The sequence below is a fragment of the Talpa occidentalis genome, unplaced genomic scaffold (assembly GCF_014898055.3).
Source record: "Talpa occidentalis isolate TD23 unplaced genomic scaffold, MPIMG_talOcc4v2.1 talOcc4.16, whole genome shotgun sequence".
Taxonomy (NCBI): domain Eukaryota; kingdom Metazoa; phylum Chordata; class Mammalia; order Eulipotyphla; family Talpidae; genus Talpa; species Talpa occidentalis.
In genome coordinates, this window is record NW_023601653.1 from 69371933 (window position 1) to 69387895 (window position 15963).

The following is a 15963-nucleotide window of genomic DNA, read 5'->3' on the forward strand; positions in this document are numbered from 1 at the left end:
CACCGCCGGGCGGGGATTGATGGGGCCGCGGGCCAATCGGGGGGTTGGGGGCCCGGGCGCTGCAGGGGGGCGGGGGACCAATGGGACCCGGGAGCAGGGGCGGAGAATGTGTTAGAGTTTTTTTTCCCCTGACTGCAATTTGGGGGAGCAAGGGAACTGCGGGGGCCGGGGAGGAAGCTGGAAAGCCGTGGAGGGGGTGGAAAGCGACGGGGACATCGGGAGATCAGCGATGCCCGAAGCCTGGCGCTGGCGAAGGGAGACGTCAGCGGAGAGGGGAGGGAGGCAGGCGAGGAGGGGCAGCGTTTGCGTCACACACACACCCCAACTCTGCATTAACCTCTTTTCACAGCGAGTCCCTGCTGCCTCCTGGGAACCAAGAGGTGAACCCACACCCGGGGCCTCAGAGAGCCTAGAGTTGCAGGGTCCGTCCAGGGGCTTCCAGGTGGTCAGCATGGCCGTGGCAAGAGCTCTGGGTTTGGAGGAGTGAGATGTTTGTGCAACACACACACCTACCTGTGGACCGTTCGCCACCAGGTGGGATTATTCCCACTGCCTATCTTCCCCCGCCCCTCCAAGTAGCCCACCTTACACCATGATAAAGCAGCCCAACTGGTTCCAAGCCAAGGAAGGTTTGAGAGGTTGGTGCGTTTGTGTGGTTGGGGGTACAATCCTTTAGTCCTCCCTGCCAAAGGCGGGAATACCTCTAGCTGCCCAAGGTGGGAGGACCTGGGGTGAGGGTATCATCAGTGACTCCAGAGAGAGCGGGAAATCCCTAGATCCCAAGCCAGAGTATGCAGTTCTCCAGAACAGCTGACCAAACCCCTCCCCTTCTGCTGGGAGAACTTTGAACCCAACCCTTCTGCAGACTGCTGACAGTCCTCTTGGCGCTCCCTGCCTCCCTGCTAATGACCCTGTAGGACTATCTGCAAAGCCAGAGGTGGGGGGGACCCAGCTTGGAAATGCTGTCAGAGGCAGCTGTGGGGGCATTATGGATTTTTCATCCTATAAAATCCTGTCCAGTTGGCTGTCCCTCCATTCCCCAGCACCTCCCCCTGACTCAGGCTTCCCGATTCTGTCTGGGAATCTCAGGATGCCCCACTCTGCGCAGCAAGCCAGACCCGCTCCCATGGGAGACTGCCCCTCGGGGCTCTGGAATGGATCCCAGGTTTGCCCCCAAATAGGCTGGTGGCCAAAACTGACGTTCAAGAAGACCCAAGTCTTGCATGAGTGGCAGCCCAGACCCTGCTCCAGGTTCCTTCCGCAGGAAAAGCCGAGGTCAGGTAGAACTTTGCCAAGTCCCGGCCCCTCCCTTAGGCTGCAGACACCAGCCCAGACTCATCAGGGGGCGGGAGGGAGGAAGTCTGATAGGAACTCTTATTGCAAAAGGGGCCCGGTTCTATAAAAACCCTGGTGAGCACAGCCACTTACACAAGCCTGTCCCACAGGAGTGGGACCAGAGGGGAGTCTCCCAGCCTCACCTGCCACCAGCACCCCCTCCCTCCTCACCCTGTAGCCTATAATTCTCCTGAATCTTGACCATCCTCTCAGCCAGCTTGGACGATGCCGCCCAACCTCACTGGCTACTATCGCTTTGTCTCACAGAAGAACTTGGAGGACTACCTGCAAGCCCTAAGTAACGGCCTCCTGCATCCCAGACCCCTCTCGCTCCTTTTCTCCTTCCCTCTCCTCTCTGGCTCCAGAACCTTCGGGAAGTGGGATTGGGGGGCCGGTTGGAGCTGGAGAGGTTTGGGCACTGGCAGCTGACATGGGATCCGTTTCCAGCCCGGGAATTGCTGGGAGGGAGCAAATCCGCAGTCCCAGTTGAGGGAAAGCTCCCAGCCCCAGGGGCCGCCACCGCAGCCCTGCTAAGAGATAGCCCCCACAGACATCAACGTGGCCCTGCGCAAGATCGCGCTGCTGCTCAAGCCCGACAAGGAGATCGACCAGCAGGGCAGCCATATCACGGTGAAGACCCTCAGCACCTTTCACAACTACATTCTGGAATTCGAGGTGGGAGTGGAGTTTGAGGAGGACCTGAGGCTGGTGGATGGACGCAAATGCCAGGTACTTTTCTCAGGCTTGGGGGTGTGGATGAGCAGGTGCCGCTTCACAAGTTAGGGCAAACAGTGACCTCGCCCAGCCAGGGCCAGAGCCATGATTTCCTCGAAGGTTCCCAGGATAACCAGCTCCTGGTGCACCCCGCCGGCACTCCTCCCCCACTTCATCCCTGGCCCCTCTTATCACCAGCCCAAAGGACAAAAAGAGCACATCACCCTCAAGCCAATGGGCAAACATTTGCTAAACCTCTAGCCTGTGACCCTGCAGGTCTCCGAAGAGTATCTTTCCCTTTAGCTTGTGTAACTTGCCTCTTGCCTTTCCTGCTTCTCAAGTGTTCCTGTCGGTCTACTTTGCAGACTGTAATCCTCTATAGCCCCTTAAACTGAGTTTCCCCCAGGATTTTGCTCCTGACATTCTCGCTCTTGTCCTTATGCCATCCGTTAGTTAGATCATTTACATGCCTGCTTTCAGCTACTTTGACATGCATTCCCCAGCCAGAGCCACCTCCTGAGCTCCAGGGTGACGTTTTCAACTCCCTGCACAGTATTTCCATCTGCCTGCCTTAACATCAAACCCAAATTCATCATCTCCTCCCCAAAGCTATTCCTGCTTGTACACTGACTCTCCATTAAGGGCAGTAACCAGCCAGACCAGTGACCTGGCAGTCATGGTCAGTGTCTTGTGTTCCCTCCTTACTTGTGCGCCCTCAACACAGACACACACACACACAAGCACTGCATCTATTTTGTCAAGAAATCTTATATCTTCTACACTGCATCTAATTTATCGCAATCTTTATAACTTCTATACTGTCCAACATAGCAGGTGCTAGTCATAGCTAGAGACTGAACATTTGAAATATGACTAATCCAAATTAAGATGTGCTAACATCATAAAATACATGCTGAATCTTTAAAATACAAAAAATAGAAACATCTTGAAAATACAAGGAATATAAAACATCTCTAAAGTCTTTATATTGAACACATGCTGAAATTATAGTCTTTTGGATATGTTAGGTTACATATTTTATTAAAATTAAATTTCATTTGTTTCCTTTAACTTTTTTAATGTGGCTACTAGGCATTTTTTAATTATAAATGTGGTTTGCATTTATGATCCATTAAATTTCTATTGAACATTGCTGTTCTCATGGCCTCTCATCTCTTCCTTTCTAGCCTTTCTCACAATCACCTCCTAACTCAGGCCCTCATTTCTCAGCTGGTGCCCAAAATTGTGGCTAATTTAGTCTACATAGTCTTTTAACTGCGAAGTCAACCATGTCCCTCCCTGACTTACACCCTTTCAGTGACAAGCTACATTCTGGGTAAAGTCCATCTGCTTCATAAGGCATCTGAGGATCCTGGAGATTCTGAGCTACACGTTCGATAGAACCTGTCATATGAGAGAGCTCAGCGATGTCCATGACAATGCCCAGACCCACCAGCGCTGATTGAGGGGACTTGATCTTTCATTCCTATGGATGGTTCCGCAGTCCTTAAAAAGAAAAAGGAGAAAAGAGATTCTCTGGTGGGACTGATCTGTCTTCTATCCCAAAGGTCCCTCCAGATCAACAAAGTCCATTCTTCACCACCCCCATCTCCGGTGTCACCCCTGGTTATCTTGCTCTATCTCTGCCCTGGCCCTTTGATCACTGTAAATGAGCTGTGGGCGCCCCTTGGTGGCCTCTGGGAATGGGAAGGGGGTTCTGTTGAGTCAGAGCAGCCCCTCCTCCAGAGTGAAGGGGCTGGAGCAAGTGGTATCTAATGTTGGGGGGAAAGTAGTCCAGTCAGTGTGAATGGGATGCATTTTGGGTGTCCTGCCCTCACTCTTCCTGTGTACCTGCTTTCCCCTACAGACCATCGTGACCTGGGAAGAGGAGCAACTGGTGTCTGTGCAGAAAGGAGAGGTCCCCAACCGAGGCTGGAGACACTGGCTGGAGGGAGAGATGTTGTATCTGGTAAGCTGGGTGAGGGCTGGGCGAGTGGCTCCAGCTAGGGGTGATCCCTGTGCCCAAGTCCAATAAGTCTACTCCTCCCCGCCCACACACCTCCCCAACTGCCCAAGGAAGGAAGACAAAAGCACTGGGAGCAGTAGAGAGAGGAAGAAATAAGGCATCCAGGTCCAGTTTGTTTGCAAGTCAGACAAAAGTTCATAAATCAAAACTGGAGATAAACGTAGCCCAGTTACCTTCCTTCCTCTGGGGTGAACCTTGGAGGTTTGGAACAATGAGACAATTCCCCATACATCACATGCTGAGGCTGATGTCCTGAAGGATTCAGTGGAGTTCAAGGACCTTGAGACAGGAGCTCCTGCGGCAAGAACCCTCTTTCTTCCTGTCATTCCTACTCTGTCCCCAGGAGCTGACCGCAAGGGATGCCGTGTGCGAGCAGGTCTTCAGGAAGGTCAAGTAGCCGGAGAGCAGCCAAATGCCCCTCCAGACAGCACCAGCCCAGGGCTCCTCCTGGGGGTGCTCCTTCCAGCCCGGGTTGACCCAGGTCAGCAGTCCCTTGCCCAGGCACTTCCCTGCCCTCAGGTCCTGTGTTAATATGTTAATCGGTAACTTGCGCCCCCAGGCCACATTCCCTTCTCTTCCCCCATCCTCCATCCTCCATCCTGTATTCAGTTCACACCCTCCTCTCCAGCTCAAGGTCTGGTCGCCTGGATAAAAGAAACAGACCAGGGGAAAGGACCCTTGAGAATAACCCATCTCGACTCGTTACAGTTCATTTGGCCTCTTCCTGTTCCATCTAAGAAAGAACTAAGCTCCAGGTCTTTGGGGAGTACTGAAAACCCTATCTTGGTGGGCTTTTTGGGAAACTGTGACTGGGGTTCAGGAATTTAAACAGGAGCAACAGGCAGTCTTTCTACCCTTTTCTTTGTCCTTATTCGTGAGAAAACCCCACTTGCTCAACAGAACTGTTAGGGGGAAGTGATGTCCTGAGTTAATCCCATACAGGATTAACTTTGTGGACTCCACCCCCACTCCAGACTAAAGCCATCAAGACTCTGGGAAAGACAAATCCCATCACCACCAAGGGAGGGTGGCTGGGACCTGAGGGTGGAGTTGGGCAGCCAGGTTGGATATAAAAAACCAAACACGTGGGCCTGGGGCTCTCTCTGGCTCGCGATCGCTCGCCTCCTGGCTTCACGGCTCCTGGCTGGCGGCCAGCTCTCAGAGCGCCATTTTGGGATTCCTAATCGGCGGATCGGGTAGGACGCATTTAAAACTTTGTCTCCCACTTTTCTCCCAGAGCTGTACATTTCCTCATTTCCCTTTCCCTTGTAAATAAACCTTTTATTAACCTTTCACGTGTGCCTGCAGTAGAGCATGGATAAGTCCTTTTAAGCGCGCGGGTGAGGACCCACAGTCAGGCACCCCGTTTTGTATCGGGGTTGCTCTACAACAGAACCAGGTCCAAGCTTTCCCCCTCTTCTCTCCCTGACCTCCACCCCCACACCCCCACAACCCCCAACCCCCCCACCCCGGCCCCAGACCAGTTTGGGCAACATTCATCCTGGTTATCCTGCATTTGGCTCCTACACATGGGGAAGAGGGATGGAACTGGGAGAAATTCTTTGTCCAGAGCTGCGGGCAGGTGGGAAGCTTCTAGATAGTGATCCGGACTCCATGTCTGCTTGACAAGAACAGGCAGGAAGAAGGCCAGAAGAGTCTAGAAAGGAAAACAGATGGAGGCTAAAGGATAGAAAAATGGGGGCTTGTGGGTATTTCAGCAACCAGAGGGAGAAGACCAACAGGCCTGGCTCTAGGACCCTCTACTTAAAGACCAGCAAGGCTGGGGACAGAGGATCAGGGGGAGAACAGATGAGCAAGGCTCCACACTTAGGGTCCCAAAACCACTGCCCTGGAAAAGAGCCCACAAGGTAGGTCCTGTTCAGGGTCTGGGCCCTAACTCCAGAGTCTTGATTCTTCCAGAATAAAAGTCCTGTGAGACAAGAGACAGAGAAGCAGGCTCAGTGTGGGTGGGGACAGAGCCTGGCTAGGGAGGGAAAGGGGGTGGGGGGTGTTGGAAAGTCCCTGGCGAGTTCTCATTAGATGAACTCCCACCCCTCTTCCTGCATTGGTTAGGTCCCCTACACCCTCAAGAGTCACTGGGGCTCTGGCCAAGAACTCAGCTACACTGATCCTACCATACAGCCTGGAAAACATTTGGAAAAGCAAAAGAAAGTGGAAATGGATTTGTTGACACCCTGCCCACCCTCTCTGCAGATGCCCCCAGGTGAGTGGGCAGCAGAGCGCTCTCCTCTGGGCAAAGGCACCCAGTAGAATCTCCAAGGGCTGCTGCTTCCTACCTTGTCCCTTTCCAAGGGACAGCAAAGCAGAGGTGCTACCTGTGCATTCACCCTTTGCCTAAGTTGCCAGGTCAACACAGTGTCTCAGCCACTCTGAGTTCACGTACATGTCCAAGCCTCTCCCTGCGGAATTGTCCTCGGCTCTTCTTGTCAGTCCAGTCACCTTGCTGGAGTCTTGCCTGAGGGCCTGACCCAGGAGCGTGAAGGCCCACATGGCCACAATCAAATCCAAGAGAAAGCAGACAGTCTACCAAAACTCCGGTGACCTGAGCCTTCACTCCATCGACTTCACAGTCCACACCCACACCAACCCTTCAGGAGCCAGAGTCCTAGAAGTCTGGAGACCCCCAACTGCATACAAGGAACCAGAGGAGGACTGAACAGCTCCAGAGGCATCTCCAAAGAGGCGCACCCAACCGCCCCAACCTCAGACTTTGGGGAGTCAGAACTGCTGTGAGAGGACGCTGGTCACAGAGGTGAGGGTCAGACCCACAAAGTTCAGTCTTCCCTTCTGACAAAACTTCTTGAATATTCCGTTACCCCACACACACACACACACACACACACACACACATACACATACAATCCACAAACTTATCCTCACAAGACCCCAAGGCTGTTCATTTATCCTTAGATGGAAGAGTTGGTCACCTGGTCACCAACAGCTCCAGCATGAAGAAAAAGCAGGGAGGTGGCGACGGTAAGGGATGGATAGGTCCCCAGAGTACCCCCTCCCCAAGCCCTTTGGGGGTATACAAAGCTGACTCTGACTTTGTTGACCAGTGTCTTAGCCCCCAGGGAGATGATCAGGCATCCAAAAGGTATGTTTCCATGTGTGATGGAATAGCTGCATGTTCAAGCCAAGCCCTGGTCCTTCCCACGCCTCCAGGCCCAGAACACCAAATGGTCACAAACAGCCTTCCAGCCAGAACCCAGTGATTTTATCCCTCGTCCTTGAAGCCAGTTGGATCCTTCTGCTCAGAAGAGACTGACCCATAGCGGATGCAGGGCAGGGGTGTGCTTCTCAGCGCGGGCACAGGCTGCCTGAGGACTCAGGTTCTGCATTCTGGTCAGGGGCCCAAAAGGAGGCAGGAGTAGCAATGGAGTGCACCCCTCCCCTACTGTCCCACTCCCCTCAACTCGCTCTCCCACATGCCACCCACCTGCTCAGACCTGCACATTGAAAAGGGGCCAGGTGGAAGCAGGAAATTCCCCCCGCACTAAAGCACAAAGACAATCCCAGCCTGGAGCCTGACCCTGGAACAAGCTTGGGGCCCTTATTGGCAGCAGGGGACCCTTCAGGACCACTGCAAATCCTAGTATCCCTTCTCCCTCCTGATCATTATCCCCTAAGAGGCAAAAACCACATCTGGGACAAGGGTTCCCACAGGTCAGGAAGAGGCCAGGGGTGCCATCTCTCTCGGCACTTCCACAGGATCTCCTTCCTCCTCTGGGACTGTCTGCCTTTGCCCAGCCTGGAGGGGCCACCTCCAGCATCCCCACCCAGTTTCTGGGAGACATCCCAGGACATCCCCCACCATAACCCCCCTCAGTGATGACAGCACCCATGCCATCAGGCTCCCCAGAGACCAATCTGGAGCCACCCCAGGGCTGTGTCTATGATTATGGACAGGTGAGGATGGGGGACACTGAAACTAAATCAGAAGATGAGAGGGTCAAGGTTGGGGGCCCTGGTGGGCTCTGTGAAGGACCCTGATGGATCCAATTTGGGTTTGCAGGGGAGGGGAGGGGCAGAAAGAAACAAAATGATAGCCAAGGTGTCTGAAGCCTCGGGTGAAGGCCCAGAACCAGCACCCACAGATCCTAGATCTCAGCCAACAAGGCATCTCCAGGTCAGCTCTGTGGGCACCTGCAGTCCACATTAAATGTCCACCCCCACCAGAGGCCATTTCAGCGTCACAGACATGAGATAACTTCACCTGCCACTCTGACCCTTTCAGCAAGACCAAGGGGATCCCTGTCTAATCAAGGGCCTCCTGGCCCTCCACCAAGCTGAGGGTGATCCTCTCTCCTCCCTCATCCTCTCCCAAGTCTCACTTCCCTGTCCCTCACTTGGGAGAAGGGGAGCCCTCGGAGACTCTGTTCTTTCCCCCATGGGAGGTGCCCAAACAGAGCAGCACTAGCACAGCCAGGACATTGGGTTCACAGTAAAGCACTTGCTCCAGAGACTCTAGATGAACCTAAAATAGTACTCAAATTAGGAGGGAGTCATACACAGGTCAGGTGAGCAGACTCTGGCATCAGGCTGTACCTCTTATTAGCAATGTGGGTCACATCTACAAGCCACTAGCTTTCATTGATGAGCTGCGTCTGTTGGTCAGAAAAAGCGATGCCTAGAATACTTCCTCCTAGGGATTTTGTGAAGATTCCTTGTAAAATCACTCAGCAGAGTACCAGGAATAGAGGATCCCCTGACAAAAGTTAGCTATTTTCACTTTTGTTTTCTCCTACCTCTTCTCTTTTTTTAAAAAAAGATTTATTTATTTATTATTAATACAAGCACTGGGTACAGTCAGAAGTGCAGGAGGGTGAGAGAATTCACCAGAGCCAGAGCGGGGAGCAGAGCAGGCAGAAGGACCAAAGTACACTGCTGAGGAGAGCAGTGGGAGGCAGGAGAGGTCTGCGCGCCATGTGGGACCCTCCTCCGGTGGCCGGGGAGCAGCCGGGGATCGAACCGGCACTGCAGAGGCCGCGGGCAGCTTCGCAACCCAGCGCTCAACCGCTGGGCCACCGGGGAGGCCCTCCTACCTCTTCTCTTGATTGAAATTTTCTAAACTGGAAGCGAAGCCTTGTACTCTATTGTTTAGGGTGACGCATCACTGCCCGTGGCCCTGACACCCTTCCCACACCTCATTTATACCAAACTGTAAGTGACTGATACCAGAGCTTCTGAGACAGTATAGCCCTCACCTTGGCTATCAGAGCAGGCAAAAGTTCCCAGGTAGGGGGTGAGGGTGAGATAGTGAGGAGTTGTTGTCTCCCCATTCTCAGCCCAAGGTCTCAAATGGCAGTATCTCCCTGAATCCCAGAGCCACTCACCTTCAGACTTAAAGTCCACACAAAGCCCCCAGGGTGGGGGAGATTTGTGCTGAAATTGCCACTCCGAACTTGTCCTTTTGAACAGTCTGTTGGCATGGAAATATAGTCCTGGATCCTCAGGACTCATTCTGGTCACCCTCAGGTTGGACATGAGGGTGGGCCCTCATCTTCTTACACTTCCTCTCTCTTTCTCAACTGTTTTTGGTCTCTTTTACCCTTTTGCTATCCTTCCCATACCCCACCTCCACTTGTGTTTAGTCTCCTGTGGGTCCAGCAGGTTGTATTCTGATGAGAGGGGTAAAGGGCCCTTCAGGTCTTAGGGTAAAAGAAAAGAGGGTCAGAGCACCCTAAAGAACTCTGGTTTCAGGTTCATGCAGCTGAAATACAGCCACACTTAACTAACAGCTGTACATCCTGCCAACTGAGTGGCTGCATTTATTGTACTAAAATAATATGCCTACTTCTGGGTTAGCCAGCCTCCAAGAATGGCCCCTGATGAGTCCTGCTTCCTGGCAACCCCAACTTTGTATGGTTCCTTCCTACACTGTGTCAGGATTGGTCTGTGTGATAAATAAAATATGGCCGCGGAATGGGAACACCGTAGGACGCAGCAATACCATTCTTGGGCATCTATCCACAGAATGCAAAACATCAACAAAAAACCCCACATGTTCCACAGTGTTCATAGCCGCATAATTTACAATAGTTAGGACATGGAAGCTACCAAAATGCCCATCAGTGGACCGCTGGACCAAGATGATGTGGTGTAACCACAACAGGCAGTACTATACAGACGTAAGAAAGGGTGAAAGGCAGCCATTTTCAATAAAGTGAAGGGAATTTGGAAGAATTATATACAGCAAAATAAGTCAGAACAACAACAACAAAAAACACTGGACATTTACACAACAGACAATTCAATAATTTAAAACAGTTTCAAAAACCAGTGGGCATTAGTACACACTGTCAGGGCTCTGAGGTTAAGAGGGAGGGGCGAGGGAAGGGGACAAGAGGGCACAAAGGATGGTGGTGGGGAAAATAATCCTTCAATGGGATCATTCTATTAAAAAATGTTAATCTTTGAATAAATGAATAGTACATTTTGGTGACTTCCATTGGTGAGTATTCCTTTATTTGGTCCTATTCTAGGAAGAATCAGAATGCTAGCTGGAGTGATTCAATTTTCAGTATTTAGGGCACTCTGAGTTACTAAGAAAATGCTAATCAACACTTAACAATCATTTTTATTGTATAAAATATCTTCTATTTTCTTAAGTGTTGGATAGTTCTTTGCTTTCGGTTGCTTTTTTCCTAATTATGTGTCTAGACACTAATGGAATCATCTGAATCTTTATTATCAAAATATAATTTCATCTAAAGACAATATTTTAGTCCTCTAGGGTGTTTAGCAGAGATAGGCAAAAAAAAAAATTGTTACAAGACCTTAAATTTATATCAGTGGATTTTTTGACAGGGGCACTAAGACAATCAAGGGAGGAAAGAATAGTCATTTCAAAATGAAAAAAGAAAGTGGTAGCAGTATGCTCTGTCACTTCCAAGGCTAGGATAATAGACATTTTGGATTTTTTTTAATAACTTCATGTCTATAGTTAACAATACTGCATTGTACACTTAAACGTTTGTTAAGAGGGACAATCTCAAGCTGGGTTCACATCACAATAAAAGAAAAATATTTTTTAAAGGGACATTTTGGCATCAGTCTTGTTCATTCTACCTTAGATCACTCTGGGCAAAGCCAGTGTCCAAGTCAGAAGGAGAGTTAAATGTCCTAGGAAGACAGACTGTTGAGCCCCAGTCCAGCCTTCAGATGACTGCAGCCTTTGAAAGAATCTGAGCCCAAACCAATCCCTTGAGCGGCTTCTAGAATTCTAACCCTCAGAAATGATGAGAAATAATACGTTATTCTAAACTGCTATATGTGGAAACAGTTAATTGCACCTCAGATAGCTAACATACATTCTCAAGTTTTAATTTCATCCCAAGCGACCCTTATTCTAATGTTACAACATCAATATTTTCCAAATTAGCAATAGGTTGGGGGCAGGTGATTTGGGACAGTAAATACCTGTCCAGGTATGGCCCTACATTCATATCATAGGCCCTTCCATCCTAGCTCTAAGCCCAGACAGAATCTGCACACCCAGCCCCAGGGCTCACATCTCAGCGCCTGCCCCTCTACATAAGTCTACAGAGTGACGTTCAGAGATAGGCAGCTGTCCCTTTCCTGCCTCGCGAAGGTCCTGGAGGCCCACCTGAGAATCCAGTCCTCCTCTGGTCAATTGTTTAAAGGAGCCTCCATCATCTCTGGGTGATACCCCACCCCTTTCACAGATGTGTGGCCTTACCTTGTAGCCTCAACAAGACAGGTGCAACTGCATGCAACTCAATAAGCACGTAGCAAGAGAGAGAGAGAGAGAGAGAGCCAGAGAGAGACACAGAGAGAGAGAGAGAGAGAGCATGCTACCTGAGGCAGGGAGGCTACCTCCCATATGCAGATCTTTGCTGGTGAGAAGCTGGTTGACACATTCTCAGAAGGGCAGAGGAGCCTCTAGAGCCAGAAGGAGCCATACCTGGGCTGGCAGCTATCCCCCACAGAGTAAGGACTCTCTGGGGTCCTCCCCACTGTCCAGAACCAGAACAGTGACACCGGAGTCAGAGTTTCTTTGCTGAAAAGAGGGAGAGTGAAACTCAAAAAGGAAACCTGCGCTCCTGCTTATTGCAGCACTATTTACAATAGCCTACATGCGGAAACAACCCAAATGCCCAAAACAGATGAATGATCAAGAAGATGCGGTACATATACACAATGGCGTACTACTCAGCAAACAAAAAAAATAACTCTCACCATTTGCAACAACATGGATGGAGTTGGAAGGGATTCTGCTAAGCGAAATAAGTCAGAACGACAATGATAAATACCAAATGGTTTCATTTATATATGGAATATAGAGAAACCTAATAAAATGTCAGGAGAAAGACAAAGCTTGCAGGGTGACCATAGATCTGAGGCAAACAGCAGTTCATTGTGCATCTTCCAGAAACACCCTCAAAAACACACCAAGAGATAATGTTTAACCAGATGTCTGGGCCTATCCAAGCCTGGTCAAGTTAACACTAAAACTAAACATCATATAAACTAAAAACAGAGTGTTTACTTCCAAAGGTCATGAAGCAAATAAAAGCAGAGCTAAGACTTGAACCCAAACAGATTGACTAGTGAGGATCCAGACCACCAAACTCAGGGTTTCTCAACCTCGGTGCTGTTGACGTTATTGGTTTGGGGTCAGAGAGTTTGTGATGTGGGAGGTGCTGGCTTGTGGCAAGCACCCCTGCCTCTACCCATTAAATGCCAGTAGTGTTCATCCCAGCTGCAAAGACAGTAACTCTCTATTTGATGTTGTCAAATACCCCCTAGGGAGCAAGATGGCTCCCAGTTAAGAATCACTGACCTCACCATTTCACCATTCCGCCTCTAAGCTAGTTGTGATATTTATTGACTGCCAAATGCCGGGTGCTCTCCCAAAGAATTTTGACTATTAACTCCTTTAATCCTCCTATGCAGTGGTTGCCATTGTCCTCAACCTCAAATTTTCTAAGTTTGCAGTACCTGGGTTTGAACCTGGTAACCCTGACCCAAGAACCCATCCCCTTAATCACTAAGCTACCTGAGGCCTTTAGTGACCAAAAACACGGAGTTGGCCAGAAAGTCACAAGTGTCTTGCAAATGCAAGACAATGGGAACCGGGAGATCATCCTGTGGCTAGCACAGATATGAGAGGGAAACAGCATAGAGTAGGAGTAGAAATTATGAATGAAGAATGAGTTATGAAAGGATGTGCCAGGATAATCAAGAAGCTTGGATTTCATCTTGTGGATCGGTCATTGAAAGGTTTTAAGCTGGGAAGGGCATGATGGACTGACACACTCCCCTGGGGTGATTTAGCCCCTGTCCGAATATCTCTAATCTATAGATAAAGAAGCCAAGCCCGAACTTGCAGACCTGACACCCACTCCAGGAACATGCAGGCCAGACCCAGCTCTCCCTAGAGTCACTTTTCTCCCCGACCTGGCCAACTCTCTACTGGCCTTTAAGGACAGAAGCCCAGCTGGCCCAGGCCTCTGCTCACGAACCTTCCCGGTGTCTCTCCTTACCAGCCACTGGAATAGAAGCCCAAACAAATCCTGGCCCAGAATAGGCTGTCAAGAGAGAGGAAACTGCCCTGACCCTCTCCCCCAGTTCAGGTCTCCCTCAGCTGTTTGGATCCCAGAGAGGGGGACCTCCTCTCAAAATGCTGGGATCTGAAGAAGGCTATCTTGCAGGTAGGAAAACCCAGGCTGCCCCTGTTGGGTCCTTCTCCACACAGGACAGCAGGTGGCAGCACCGACAGGATATTCAAAAATGAAAGCAAAAATACAAATCCAAAGTGTGAAAATGTCTGTGCACTTCCTGGGTTCATACCCATGTTCTTCCTCTGCTTTCTCCCCATGCACTCCACTCCCCACCTTCCCCAACCCATCACAACTCCTGCTTCTGCCCTGTGCCTGTCTTCTGTTAATGAGAAACAAAATCCAATGCACACAGGGGCAAAGGGCTCTCTGCTGAGTGAAATTCCTGTAATGTTATTAAGTCAAAGATCACAGGTGTGAGAACTGGAGGAGGGAGAGAGCTGAGACAGCAGGATACCAATTGGTCTCTCAACAGAAGCTCCCCCACGTTGAGAGGATCCATGCTCGGCCCAAGTTTGTATCTAAGGACAAAGAGTTCTTCATTAATCACATGCATTAAAGATGCCCCAGAGCCTGGGTCTAGCCCCATCTTCAGGGCCATGGCCTCGTCCTTTTTGTCTGATGACAATGAGCACTTTAAATAGATGTATTTAATAATGATTAAAGTGACTTAATAGCATTACAGGAATTTCACTCAACAGAGAAAACTTCAAATCCATTGTTATTGAAGGAACATTAGTTTATAATATTCTGTAAGTTTCAGGGGGACAGCATTGTAGTTCCACATCTATAAACACTGTGTCATGAACCCCACCTGAAGTCTAGTTTCCATCCAAGAGAGAAACCTCTTTTAATCATCTGCATAGCCCTATGCTCTAATAGGGTCACGCTGACTTTGGAGGGTTCCATGGATGTTTTTGATTTTTGCAAATATCATGTACTTATAATTTGAAGTTTCCTTGCTTCCTTCCTTTTATTCAGTCCTCCTACTTCTGTTTGGGGACCCACGCACAGAGCAGATGTGGCTTTGGTTCTTGAGGGACTCACATTTGGCTAAAAGAAAGGGGGACAAGAGAGATGATTGAAGAACTAGAAATAGCCAGCAGTTCCAGTTTGCCTGGGATGGAGCCAGTTTCACTGAAAGTCTCAACAACCCAGGATCATTCCTCTTAGAAGCAAGTGTCCTCACACAAAACCAGTTTAGAGATTAGAATTCCATTTAAATTTTTATTTATTTTTTTTACTTTTTTATAACATTAGAGTTTTTTGTGTTTACATGTTCTTTTTATATATAATTTTTTATTTTTTACATTACTGTTCATTTTTAAACAATATTTGCTTCCTCCCACCCCCTCAGGTCCATTTTAATTTTTAGGTGGGCCTTTTAACTATCTCTTTGCCTTTCTTTTTTTATTTTTAGTTATAAATTTACTCCAGTGAATGCTCCAGGACAACTGTTCTCAAACTTTCTACCTTTAAAAAGTATTGAGAATCCCCAAGATGCTTTGTTTCTTTAGGCTCCATCTATTGTATTAGAAGTTAAGTCAGAACATTTTAAAACACAGGAGATACAAACACACATTTCATTAACTGTCTGGACTATGTCCTCACACCTCAAGAAAGAGCAAGATGAAGGAACAAATAGGATCTTAGCTTTGTTATAAAAAATATTTGGGGGAGGGAAGGAGAGTGGTCAAAAAGGGGGAGGGTAGAGCACAGGGACCTTGGTATATGAAGAAACCTGGAAATGGGGCCTCCCTGGTAGCGCAAGGGGTTTAGACACAACCTATGTATTTACCCAAAGGACACAGAAACATCAATTCCAAAGAGCACCTGCACCCCTATGTTTATAGCAGCACTGTTTACAATAGCTAAGCTTTGGGAACAACCCAAATGCCCAAAAATAGATGACTGGATCAAGAAGATGTGGTACATATACACCATGGAATATTACTCAGCATCCAAAAAAGATAAACACATGCAATTTGCAGCAACATGGATGGCGCTGGAAGGGATCATGCTCAGCGAAATAAGCCAGAAAGAAAAAGAAAAATACCGGATGGTCTCACTCATAGCAGGAATCTAGAAAACTTAAATAAGGGACCAGGAAAATGAATAACTATAAGAAAGTGAAAATCAAAATCAACAAACAACTATGAACCAGAGACACTCTATGGGGGGTAGGGGGCGGTGAAAGGAGGGATTGGGGTCAAAATAAGGGGGTTGTAATTGTATGGGGAATATAAAAATAAAATTTAAATAAAAAAATAAAAGAAAGAAAAT

The 15963-nt window shown here is 49.0% G+C and overlaps 1 protein-coding gene across 2 annotated transcripts; it reads left to right on the top strand.

The window, feature by feature from the left end:
- The first annotated feature begins 1442 nt into the window (after nt 1-1442).
- RBP5 (retinol binding protein 5) lies at nt 1443-5347 on the top strand. Of its 2 annotated transcripts, XR_005125916.2 has the most exons (5): nt 1443-1633; nt 1886-2064; nt 3917-4018; nt 4419-4556; nt 4704-5347. XR_005125916.2 is itself a non-coding variant. In XM_037515332.2 (4 exons), exons 1-4 carry the CDS (start codon nt 1561-1563, stop codon nt 4470-4472), a joined length of 408 nt encoding a protein of 135 aa, XP_037371229.1. In that variant the 5' UTR covers nt 1443-1560; the 3' UTR covers nt 4473-5347. The 2 variants fall into 2 exon arrangements, 1 of the variants encoding a protein (XP_037371229.1); XM_037515332.2 differs by having other exon boundaries at nt 4419-5347.
- Nucleotides 5348-15963: the final 10616 nt, after the last annotated feature.